General features: G+C 39.1%; 1 protein-coding gene across 1 annotated transcript in view; it reads right to left on the bottom strand.

The window, feature by feature from the left end:
* Positions 1-9614, bottom strand: part of Lpcat2 (lysophosphatidylcholine acyltransferase 2) — a 59002-nt gene extending 49388 nt beyond the window's left edge. Inside the window, exons 1-2 of the mRNA XM_026392279.2 lie at positions 9361-9614; positions 2698-2837 (exon numbers count right to left, since the gene is read on the bottom strand). Coding sequence (XP_026248064.2) covers positions 2698-2837; positions 9361-9531 — 311 coding nt within the window. The 5' untranslated portion in view covers positions 9532-9614. The remainder of the gene's footprint in view (positions 1-2697; positions 2838-9360) is intronic.
* Between the last annotated feature and the right edge of the window lie 3486 nt (positions 9615-13100).

The raw sequence follows: 13100 nt of genomic DNA, 5'->3' as shown, positions 1-13100 counted from the left end.
CCCTTCAAAAGTAGCCAACTTAGGAATCTCTATTTGTGTCATGAAATTGCTGCCATCTCCTCAACACTTTTAGACCCGTCACCTGAATTTGTCCTCAGAATTACTTTAGGAGTAATTCTTAGAAGCAAATCTCATCTGCATTGCTTAGCCCTTTGACATCATCATGAATCTTCAGAAGCAGGGGCTGGGGACACAGCTCGTGACAGAGTGCTTGCTGAAGTGCTGGAAGGCCCTGGCTTTGCTCCCCAGCAACCCCCATGCTTCAGGAAATAAATTTGTATCTTGAAAACAACTTCAGAAATGAATTTACCATCTTACTTCCATGGACCAGAGAGGCACCTAAGGGATTCCAGAAATCTAGTTGTTTACTTTTTAAAATTAGCCATTGGAGACTAATTTTCATTAAAATCCTGCCTGGGCCCATGGTGGACACCCAAGACAGGTAAAAGAAATCTCCGACTTGATAAGCTTGCCGGAGGAGGAAAGCCAAGCAGATTCCCAGGAGCACAAACACAGACTGGAGATTTTTGTAAATGAATTAAGCATACAGCTTTTCACGAGAAGTAAAATAAAATATGCACAGTTGTCCCTTGGTATCCATGGGCAACCCTTGTGGATAAAAAGTCTTCAAATGCTCATGCCTTTTAAATAATATGGTGTATAATAATATCTGTGTATAACCTTGACTTTAAATTGCCTCAGCCTATTTGTAAGATCTAATCCGTGTAATTGCTACGTGAATAGGTAGTAAACTGCATTGTATAGGGAATAATAACAAGTAAAAGAGTCAGCACTTGTTCAGTACAGATGTGTTTTTCCGATATCTTTGATCCACAGTTGGTTGAATCTGCAGATGTGGAGGGGTGACTGCATACTGCTTGCAAGGTATCTAAGGAGAGCAATCAAAAATGGGCTTCTGACCTACGCCAACTTTCTGGTGATAATACAGTGAGGAATTATCAGCAGCTAGCCTCTGGGGAAGTCTGTGACTTTTATTTCTTAGCAAGAAGTGAGACACAGAAAACCAAAGTACTTTTCCAAAGAGCTCCAGAAATAACACAGCTCTCCTCTTCCCCTTTAGTTTGGACAGGAAATCTCTATTCACACATGGGTATGAAGTGCACCCCTTCACCAACTTTCAAACATTTCCAAGTATTCCTATTCAGCGCCATTAGACACTGACATTTAAATGTTTTAAACATTAAAGTCTGAGGCCACATAGTAACTTCAACATTGCCTGTTTGAGGGGAGTTAGTGAAAACTATTTTCACAGAGAAAGGTAAAACTTTATTTTCTACTATTTTTTATATTTTCTTTCTGGATTCTGAAGGCTACTTCTCCCATCCTCCTAGGCTTACATAAGCCACTAACAATAGAAACCAAAGAGATAATCTGAAAAAAAAAATTGGAGAATCATGAGAAACGTCCCTTGAAGTGTTGTCTTCTCCTGCACAACCTTGAATTATGACACAGAACATCATGATCTGCCAGCACGGGGTCCATCTCCACTTCAAACCAGCCTCGTGTTTGCTATTGACATTAGTTCACTAGAACATGCACTGAACAGAAAACTGCACATCCTTAAAAGTTTCTAGAACAGTATTTCTCAAAATTTTTGGAGGACGTATCCACATTTGAGATTTGGATTAAGGAACATATCCTTGTGTGATGGGGAAGGAAAATCAGTGCAAAATTTCAAGAGAGCTCGCTAGTGTCCTAAAACAGATCTATGGATTTGGAATCCACATCAGGAAGCCCCATATTGATGACACACAGGTGGCGACCATTTGGCTCTGCCCAACACAAATGAACGTTCATCAGCAGCTTCATTCATTAGGATTAGTCTGTTCTCTGATGCCAACCTAACTGTGGCAGAATGGAAGTCTAACATAAAATGTTAACATCTGGAAGAGTTAGACTGCATTAATGATTAAGCTGTATTAATGATAATCACTAAAGAAATTAAGGAAAAATAATATAATTGATACACTTATATGTCCCTGCAGAAAGCATTTTGTTACTGTGGGGAGACCAAAGCAATTGTGAAAATAGGAAAAGCAAAATATAGCAAACTATTTTACAGTTTCAATATTTGCAGGTATACTGGTGCTGGGGTTGTGGCTCAGGTGGTAGAGTGCTCACCTGCACATGTAAGGCACTGGGTTTGATCCTCAGCACTGTATAAAAATTAAAAATAAAGAAATATATGCAGGTATACTGATTGACTATCAGAAACAGGGATCTCTCTCTCTTTCTCTCTTTTTGTACCAGGGATTGAGCTCAGGAGCGCTTAATCACTAAGCCACATCATCCCCAGTACCACCCAGGCCCTTTTTTTCCCCATTTTATTTACAGACAGGATTTCATTAAGTAGCTTAGGGCCTTTGTAAATTGCTGAGGCTAGCTTTAAACTTGCAATCCTCCTGCCTCAGCCTCCCAAACCACTGGGATTACAGCATGTGCCACTAGGATTATCATTTTGGCAATAATTCAGAAAACAAAGTTTTTTAACATAAGAAAATTATAACGTCAACAGATGATTAACAGAAATGTGTTTGGGCAGTAATTTCTACATAAATTAAGGTCCGTTTTATCAAAGAAATGAATTATTAAATTTGGGTAAGTTAAATAAAAATACTCATCAGTGATTTTTTTGTCATCTGGATCTACCTGATATCTGGACTACGTGTTTCTTACCGTCTCCAGTCGGTCACTGGGTAAGTCGGCTTCTCGGGACAGCAAGCTATGAAAGCGGCGGCAAATGGCCAAGATAATAAGAAAAGCAATCCAATCAAAATGAGCCGAAGTGGGAGCAGGACGATTCCAAGAAGGAAAGCCTGAAAGTCAAAGTGGATAAAAACAGATCGAATGACGTCATTTTAACATGTTGCTATGGAGCTGAAACACGCAATAGGAGAGCTTAACGCTATTCATGCATCTACCCACCGATGAACTGGGTACTGTGCTGCCCACATGAGAATGTAAGAACAGAGAAGAACAAGCCATGGCGTTTGACCTCACAAAGCCAATCATGTACTGAAGAAATAGTGATGAAAACCTGAAGAAAGCTTGATCTGTACACTGACCAGAGTGAATAGAGAGGCTGAGGGGACAGAGAAAGGAGTGTCTGGTTTGGCAGTCAGGGAAAGCTTCCTGGAGGAGGTGCTGAATGGTCTTGCAAGACAAGCAAGTACTAGCAAGATAAGAGGGAGAAAGTGTTATCTGACAGCTACAGGTTGAAGGAAGAATGTGAATGGAGGCACCAGAGTACGAGAAAGTGAGTGTGCTATTGAATATGCCTGCCGGCCCTAACAATAAGGAGATCGAGGAGGAGAAAATAAAAGAAAAAATAAGTAATGCAAATAAGAACAGCAAATCATACATGAATGCTTCCTACAGGCTCGGGCTATAAACACTGGCATGTAGTAATTCATTTAACTGCAATCTGATGTCAAAGACAGAAGTGGTACAGAGGGTTAAATTAAATTACTTAATAAGATCATATAGTTAGTAAATGGCAGAACCAGGATCTGAACCCAGTTTGGTGGCCTTTGCTTATACCACACTGCCTTTCAAGGGAAATAAATTCTCCTTAGGTATAATGCACTGTCTTTTTTTTCACATAAAAAATTACACTATCTAACAGTGCCTCTTTCTATCTCTACTAGCTCTTATGTCATCAAATAACTTATAAAAAATGCAAAAAGTATTCTGGTTACCGGATCTCTGCCAAGCTATTTGAGTGCATGTGTATGTCTGGTTCAAACATACATAAAAGAAAAAGGTCAGGTCTTCACTGTGTAATTCAGTGACCCTGATCTTGATCGGCATGTACTCATGTAATTGCCACCCAAGTCAACACATGGAACATACCTACCACTCTGGAAAGCCAGCTTGTGCCTCTTCCAGTCCCTGCCTATGCTCTTGGGCAACAGAGGATGAATTTCTGTCACCACAGCTTAGACTGATGTATTGTTGAATGTCACACAAATGGAATCATGTGACGTAACCTTATATGGCATTCTCCCTCCACTTAACATATTTCTTGGTTCAACTCTGTTTTGCATAACAATAATTCATTCTTTTGGACTGCAGAGTATTATCCCACTGTATAACCCTTTGATGATCTGTTCACTGATAAAGCCACTGTGAACACTCTGATACACACCTTTCTGTAAATATATGTCTTCAGTTTTCTAGGAGTGGAATTGCTGAGCCATAGATGTTAATTAACTTTATAAGGAACTAACAGTTTTCCAAAGTAGTTGTATCATTTTAAAGTATCACTGGCAGTGTGTGAGAATTACATTGCTGTATATCCTGGCCAATCATTGTTGTTAGTAGTTATTTGAAAAATCAACTTGTTAAGGGACAATTTATATAAAATAAAAGACATCTCTTTTAAACTCTATATATTATGAGTTTATCAAGGGCATAGACCTATGAGTATGAATTAATATAATCTATTCATTCATCTATCCTTCTGTCGACACCCAACTGTCTAATTAGTGTTATTTTGAAATAAATCTTGAAATCAGGTTGTATGTGACATACAACTTTTTCTGCTTCAACATTTTTTGGGGAGTAAGGTGCTCTAGATCCTTTACACTTCCACATAAATTTCAGAATTAATTTATCAGCTTGCCAGACAAAATCAAATCTGTTAGGATTTTTATTGGGATTTCAATAAATCTATAGACAAATCTGGAAGGAACTGTCCTCTTAATAACATTGGTTCTGACGGTTCATAAACATGATTTATTTTTCCACTTACATGAGTCTTCATTAATTTCTTACAGCAATATTTTGTTGTTTTCAGTGTAGTAGTCTTACAAGGTCTTGGTTAAAAGCATTAAGTATGTAAGGTCATTTTATTGTTATTATTGTTATTGTTATTATACATGCGATTATTTAATTTCATTTTACAACTGTATCCTCGTAAGGTATAGACATAAAATTGATTTTAAGTTCTGATCTTATTTCCTATGACCTAGCCAACTTGATTTATTAGTTCTAGTGGTTAGTTGTTTTGTAGATTCCTTAGAAAAGTTCTTCATACACAACCATGTGCTCATCTCTGAATAAAGACAGGTGTACACTTTTCTTTCTGGTCTATATGCTTTCTTTACTTTTTCTTGTCTTATTGCACTGACTAGCATCCCTAGTTCAGTGCTGAATAGAAATGGTGAACAAGATAATTGCCTTGTTCCCAACCTTTGGGGAAACCATTATATTAACAGGAAGTACTTCATAAATATCCTGTATCAGGTTAAAAGTTTCCTTTTATTCCTCCTTTATTGAGAACATTTTTTATTATCATCAGTGGGTGTTGAATTTTATCAAGTGAGCAACAAAATTTCTGTATCTGAGAAGATCATAGATTTTTACTATATCTTCTGCTAACAAGGTAAATTACACTGAAATTGAAATTTTGGTATGTTAAATTAACCTTGGATTACTGAGACAAATCAAACTTGGAATATATGTGATATATTATACTTCCCAAATATTTTTGTATCTGACCTGATTTTGTTAAGAGATCTTATATCTAAAACCATGAAAGATATTGGTCTATAATTTTCTTGTAATATCTTTTTCAGATTTTGGTACTGAGGTGATGCTAACCACATAAAACTTGTTGGGAAGTATTCCACCCTTCTCTACTTTCTGAAAGAACTTGTGTAAGTGTTTTATTGTGCTCTTAAAAGTCTGACAGAATTTATAAAGTGAAATAATCTTGGCAAGGAGTTTTCTTTAAATGTGTGTGTGTAATTCAAATTCTTTCATAAAGATCTAGTCATATTTTCTAGTTCTTCTCTTCATTTTGTTGTACTGGATGGATTCTCGTCCTTTCCTACATGTTTCAAGTTTTGATAATAATCTCTTAATAGTCATTTAATCTGTAATGAAATATGTTTTTTTCATTCCTGATACTGGTAATTTGTATTTTCGCATTTATCCGTCTTGGTGGGGATATAACAATTTTCTTAACTTATTCTATTTTATTAGTATACCAACCAAACATTTGATTTAGTTGACTTTCTTTGTGGTTTGCTTTCAATTTCATCTCTTGTATTCATGTTCTTGCTTTGAGTTACTTCTTGTGTAATTTATCATCCTCCTAGCTTCTGGAAGTGAGAACTTAAAATCATTACTTTTAAAACTGTAATTTTATTTAAATCTGTTCATTTACCTTTATACATTGCTTTCCCTGAAACCCATAATTTTGGTATTTTGGATTTTCATTTTCTATTTAGCTTAAAACATTTTAAAATTTTCATTGGTGATTTCTTTTTTGACCCAGGAACTCTTTTAAAAGTGTTCGGTTCGATGTCTAAATATGTGGGCAGCTGTAATGTTAAACAAGTGCCTCTGATGGTTTTTCAAAACACACTGAGAAAAGGCTGTGCTGGATGAGCCCCACTGCAGGTCCAAAGAAGCCTTGCAAATGTAGTCATGCAGGCAGCCACCAGCCAGGGCAGATGATGACATTTCTCTGGGAATGGTTCTCTAATGGAGTCCCAACCTTATTCTTTTCCCTGTAACCACCACAGGGGAGGCAGGGTTACCGTGTGTGATCAGCTTCTTTAACCCTCTAGTTTTTCCTTCCTTCCAGAACCCCTGAAGGCTCTTGTGCAAATACAGTTTAGGGATTTGCTGAGAATGTAGGAGTAATTTACATGCCAATTAAGGGGCTCCTTCCTCTCTAGCTTCCTCCTTTCTGGTACTTCCTTCCTCAATTTCCAGTCACTCTGACTGCCATGAACTCTGTTCTCTGTCCTCTCTCACAAAAGACCTATAAGACTGAAGCTTTCTACCAATCCCTCCCATGGTATCAAGAGAGAATCCTGGGGGAAAAAAGAGGGGACACAGGGAAATTTCACACAGTATAGGAACAAATCTCCTCCAGCTTCTGTCTTTTTTTTTTTCCTCCAGTGTACCTTCATATAGTTTCTTATAGTCTGATCAGGACTAATCATTGTAATCTATGAGAAGATTTGTCCAGTTTAAGCTACTACTACTCCACCATCCCTGGGACCAGAACTAACCCTGTTAAATTTCTTCACCTGAAAAACTGACTTATGAATACAGTAAAACTTAGCTATCATTCTATTTTCTGTAAGATAAATTATGAATAAGCAAGACATGGAGGAGCTCCAGAACTATTACTAGGAGAGATCTTGTTTGGCCTTTATTGCACTAACACATGGAATTATATATTTTGTACTTGTTTTTTTAACTTTCTCAGTGAAACGTAAGCGTTAGATGAGCAGGCCCTATTTCTGTAACTCACTGCTATATCCTCAGATATTAGTACTGCACCTAGTAGAGGCATTCAACAAATATTTTTGGTCTGAATGAATGGCCCCCAAATTACAACCAAAAACTCATTTCAATTCTGCTCTCAATTGAGGACATAAAAAGGAAGCTACTTTTTTTTCCATGCCACAAAATAACAAACTCTTAAGTAGTCAAAAAATGGACCAGGGATGAAATTAAGCCCTATAATGAGTTCCAAAAGTGACAACAGTTCTTAAGTAAGACACTAGTCATCATTCATTGTCTGATTTGAATCTGAGTGAATCCTCTTAAGTATTAATTTGTCATTCTTGAATGAAAGTATGTCCATCCTTTAAAATAAATAATACAGACAACACTGTTCTCAGTCATTACTCTTTACTGGCTAAGGTTGTGGCTCAGTGGTTAAGTGTCTCCGGGTTCAATCTCCCACACCAAAAAAATTAAATAAAAATAAAAATAATTTTTTTCATCTTTACTCAGAACGTTCAAGCCATTCCAACATCTTTGGTATCATTCATCAAGAGAGATTTAAAAAATTTAATAATCAGACCATGTTCAACTCATTCAATCTAAGCAAATTTTAATAATATATATAATTTATAGACAACTAATAGCATAATGATCAATATTAAGATCAGCATACATTACGTCACTTAATTCTAACCTTCCTTTGAGGTTTATTATTTCAATTTAATAAAAGAGTAGTTCAGGGAGATTAAGTGACTTGGCCAAGTCACAAATACTGAAGTCTTCTAAGACTAGTGCCTCTCAATCTATCACAGCTCTTATAAGAGTCCTTTCAAAGCATTCTAAACAGTCACAGACCAGGTGATTAAAAACAGACAACAACAACAACACCACACACCAAAATTAGTAATCTACTGTAGGTGCTATACAAATATTTATAAGTATGTCACATTGAATCTTGCTCCAAAATAGGAAGCCAACAGGTGAACATACTTTCCATTTACATATGACTGATCTGACTAAATTTAATCCTGAATGGTCAATATATTTAGAAGTGCTACAGCCATGTCAAGCTACCAAAGGAACATCTGTCCATTTAAAGACACAGCTCAACTTTTCAAACTAGTTTCTTTACAAGGAGGTATTACTATGACTCTTCCTTTCTCTTCCTCTCTCATACTCTTTTCAACCAGACATCTACCTCCCATTATCCTACCATCCCATACTGCTTAGCTCAGCACTAAACTTGCCCTCACTGGACAGCACAATAGTCTCAGCTGTGCATACAAAAAGAATTCAAAATTACACTCCTTCGATTCAAAATTACACTCCTTCGATCCAAAATAATGAAATCTGTGAGACAGACAGGGAAAGAAAATAAAAATAAAAAAATTGTTCCCCTGCAGGACACACAGGACAAGTATATCTTGCAGAGTCTATCTTACTCTTCAATCAATAATTTCATCAAGAGGAAGTCCAAAAAGGGAGACTGCGTAAAAGCAGTCCTTTTCAGATAAGGGAAGGAAAGCAAACTTCCTTTGTGGGAACAGCTACTTTTAACAGTGGCTCCCCCTCATCCTCGAATCTAGGAAAAGTGTTTGGGCGAAAGCTGATGGAAGATGGGAAACCCTCAAACGCCCTAAACGGATACGTCTAATAAGTCACCCCTCTTTCTCGAGTCTGAATTTCTAGCCAGGATGTCCCAGCTCAGCTAGATCATTCCAGCCTTACCTGTTCTACCTCCACACCTGTTCTAACTCCCAGCCTTCTCCCTCCTTACTCATCCCAAGGCAAAAGGAAAAAAAAAAAAAAACAACCTCCCCCAAGCCCACTCTCCCGAGGTAGGTCTGCCTCCACCTCCTCCCGGGACTCAAGTCCAATCCAGCCGGATCGCCCAGCTCGGGCAAGGTGGGTCTCCGCCTGCTCAGCCTCTTGGCCTCCAGAGGCTCCTCTCAGACCTGCCTCCTCCGCACCTGCGCTTCTCCCGCCCCCAGCGTCCTCCACCCCCAGACCCGCGGCCCTCGGACGCCCCCGGGGGCTGCCCCCTTTCCCGCAGGCCGCGCCCTCGGTCACCCGCGCCCCGCCGCTCACCTGCAGCAGCCTGGCCGTGCCGAGCCCCGTCTGCTGCACGAAGGGGTTGGGCACCGGCGGCGGGATGAAGGACGCCTGGCGGGGCACCATGGGCGGCCGATGCTCTGCGGCCCCGACGCCCGAGCCTGGCACGGTGGCCGCCACCGCCGCCGCCTCGGAGCACCGGTTCATGGCCGAGCTGGGCGTGGGACCCGAGCGCAGAGAAGGAAGCCGAGCGCGCGGGCCAGCGCCCCAGCCCAGACCCAGCCGCAGCCCCTCAGGAGTCCCAGCCCGAGGCGCCGCTCGGGGCCCTCTGCGCACGCGCCAAAATTACCTAGGCGCCGGCTGCCCCGCCCCTGGGCTGTGGCCCCGCCTCCCTTAGGTACCTGGCTCCTCCCCTTCAGTAATCTAGCCCCGCCCCTCGGAGATGACTGCTTTCTTTCAGCCAGATGACTGTGAAGGGTAGCTTTGTAACCTTAATGCTCCAACCAGGGACACTTGAGGCGGAGTTCTCTGCTTTAGGGTCAGGCAAATCTGGGGTTTCACTTTGTCTTAGTGTTCTGGCCATGAGCTGTGTTCCTGATCCTCACTGCCTCCTGTAAATCCAACAATGAGGAGCAACACCTTCCCCTGGGCTGTTCCAGCAAGTGAACTGAAATCACTAGGGTGCTTAGCTCTTGTGTAAACCAGTTTGAGTTCCAAGTTTCTAGGCTAATATAGACATTCATACCAGGGAAGGAAAATGCTCCTCATAAATCTTATGGAATGACTGGGGAATGGTTCCCCAGAGGATGTAACGGAGCTGCTGCTAGAAAAGGCAAAAACAAGTTGACTTCCACTGTAGATGAGGAACCTGACTGAGAAAAAGGGAACGATTTGGGTGTGGCTCCATTTCAACCTGAGGAAGTACAGGGGCCTGTCTGGATCTTGATGGGTGAGGGCCTGGGGACACAGGGGTTGTTCCAGGACCTGAGACCAATGGATTGATCTCCGATCGGCTAGAGTGAAAGAATGAAGATGGCTCTTCTGGGTCTCTTATTTTTCCAAATAAATTTCATGATTGCTTTTTCTATTTCTATGAAGAATGTCATTGGCATTTTAATAGAAATTGCATTAAATATGTATAATGCTTTTGGGAGTAGGGCCACTTTGACAATATTAATTCTGCCTATCCAGGAACATGGGAGATCTTTTCACCTTCTGAGGTTTTCTTCAATTTCTTTCTTTGGGGTTCTATAGTTTTCATTGTAGAGGTCTTTCACCTCTTTTGTTAGATTGATTCCCAGGTATTTTATTTTATTTGAGGCTATTGTGGATGGGGTAGTTTTTTTCTGATTTCTCTTTCAGTGGATTCATTACTAATATATAGGAATGCATTTGATTTATAGCTGTTGATGTTATATCCTGCTCTTTCTTTGCTGAATTCACTTATTAGTGAATAAGAAGTTTTCTGGTGGAATTTTTTGGGTCTTCTAGATATTGAATCATGTCATCAGCAAATAGTGATAGTTTGAGTTCTTCTTTACCTATTTGTATTCCTTTAATTTCTTTCTTCTGTCTAAATGCTCTGGCTAGAAGTGATAAAAAAGAATAGAAGTGGTAAAAAAGGATATCCTTGCCTTGTTCCAGTTTTTAGAGGGAATGCTGTCAATTTTTCTCCATTTAGAATGATGCTGGCCTTGGGGTTAGCATAAATAACTTTTACAATGTTGAGGTATGTTCCTACTATCCCTAGTTTTTCTAGTGTTTTAAACATGAAAGTGTACTGTATTTTGTTAAACACTTTTTTCTGCATCTATTGAGATGATGATATGATTCTTGTTTTTACATCTATTAATATGATGAATTACATTTATTGATTTCCATATGTTGAACCAACCCTACATCCCTGGGATGAATCCCACTTGATCATGGTGCACTATCTTTTTGATGTGTTTTTGTATTTGATTTGCCAGAATTTTATTGAGAACTTTTGCATCTATGTTCATCAGGAATATTGGTCTGCAGTTTTCTTTTCTTGATGTATCTTTGTCTGGTTTGGGTATCAGAGTGATATTAGCCTCATAGAATAAGTTGGAAGGGTTCCCTCCTTTTCTATTTCATGGAATACTTTGAGGTGTACTGGTGTTAATTCTTCTTCGAAAGTCTTATAGAACTTGGCTGAGAGCTATAGAAACAAAAACAGCATGGTATTGGCACCAAAATGAACTTATAGACAAATGGGACAGAATAGGGGACACAGAGAATAACCCACATAGATACGGTTGTCTCATACTAGACAAAGGTGCCAAAAACATTCACTGGAGAAAAGATAGTCTCTTCAACAAATGGTGCTGGCAAAACTGGAAATTCATATGTAGCAAAATGAAATTAAACCTCTCTCTCTCACCCTGCACAAAAATCAACTCAAAGTAGATCAAAGACTTATGCACTAGAAGAGAGACCCTGTGCCTAATAGGAGAAAAAATAGGCCCAAATCTTCACCATGTAAGCCTAGGATCTGACTTCCTTAACAAAACCCCTAAAACACAAGAAGTAAAGTCAAGGATCAATAAATGGGATGGATTCAAACTAAAAAGCTTCTTATCAGCAAAGCAAACAATCAATAATGTGAGAAGAGAGCCTACAGATTAGGAGAAAATCTTTACCACTTGCACCTCTGATAAGGCATTAATCATTAAGATATATAAAGAACTCAAAAAAACTTAACACCAAAAAAAAATAACCCAATCAATAAATAGGCTAAAGAATTGAACAGACACTTCACAGAAGAAATACAATCAGTTGACAAATATATGAAAAAGTGTTCAACATGTCTGGCAATTAGAACAATGCAAATCAAAACTACACTAAAATTTCATCTCAATCCAGTCAGAATGGCAATAATCAAGAATATAGGCAACAATAAATGTTGGCAAGGATGTGGGGGAAAAGGCACACTCATACATTGCTGGTGGGACTGCAATTTGGTGCAACCACTATAGAAAGCAGTATGGAGATTCCTCAGAAAACTTGGAATGGAACCACCATTTGACCCAGCTATTCCATGCCTCGGCTTATACCCAAAGGACTTAAAATCAGCATACTACAGTAATATATCCACGTCAGTGTTTATAGCAGCTCAATTCACAATAGCCAAACTTTGGAACCAACCTAGTGTTTTTCAATAGATGAATGGATAAAGAAAATGTGGTATATATATTCAATGGAATATTACTCAGCTTTAGAGGAGAATGGAATTATGGCATTTGCCAGTAAATGGATGGAGTTGGAGACTATCATGCTAAGTGAAATAAGCCAATCCCAGAAAACCAAAGGCCGAATGTCTTCTCCAATATGCAGATGCTAATACACAACAAGGGGGACGGGGCACTAGAGAAGAATAGAGTTACCTTAGATTAGGTAGAGGGAAGTGAAGGGAGGGGAGGGGAGAGGATGTGGGGATAGGAAAGGTAGTAGAATGAAACAGACATTATTACTGTATGTAATTATGTGACTACATGACCAATGTGATTCCACTACATGTACACTCAGAAAAATGAGAAATTATATCCCATCTCTGTATGATATATCAAAGTGCATAAATGCATTCTACTGTCATGTATAACTAATTAAGACAAATTTAAAAAATAAAAAAAAAAAGAATGAAGATGGCAAACCACTTATCCCTACTGATAAACTCTGCTTGCAGCAGGCAAGGAACCAGGAAAAAAATCAGTCTGGGCATTGGTATAGCTCCTCCTCTAAATGTATCCACTTTT

This window comes from Urocitellus parryii, chromosome 15, assembly GCF_045843805.1.
Source record: "Urocitellus parryii isolate mUroPar1 chromosome 15, mUroPar1.hap1, whole genome shotgun sequence".
Classification (NCBI taxonomy): Eukaryota; Metazoa; Chordata; class Mammalia; order Rodentia; family Sciuridae; genus Urocitellus; species Urocitellus parryii.
The sequence above is the reverse complement of the archived record's forward strand: the minus strand, read 5'-3'. Positions and strand labels throughout refer to the sequence as shown.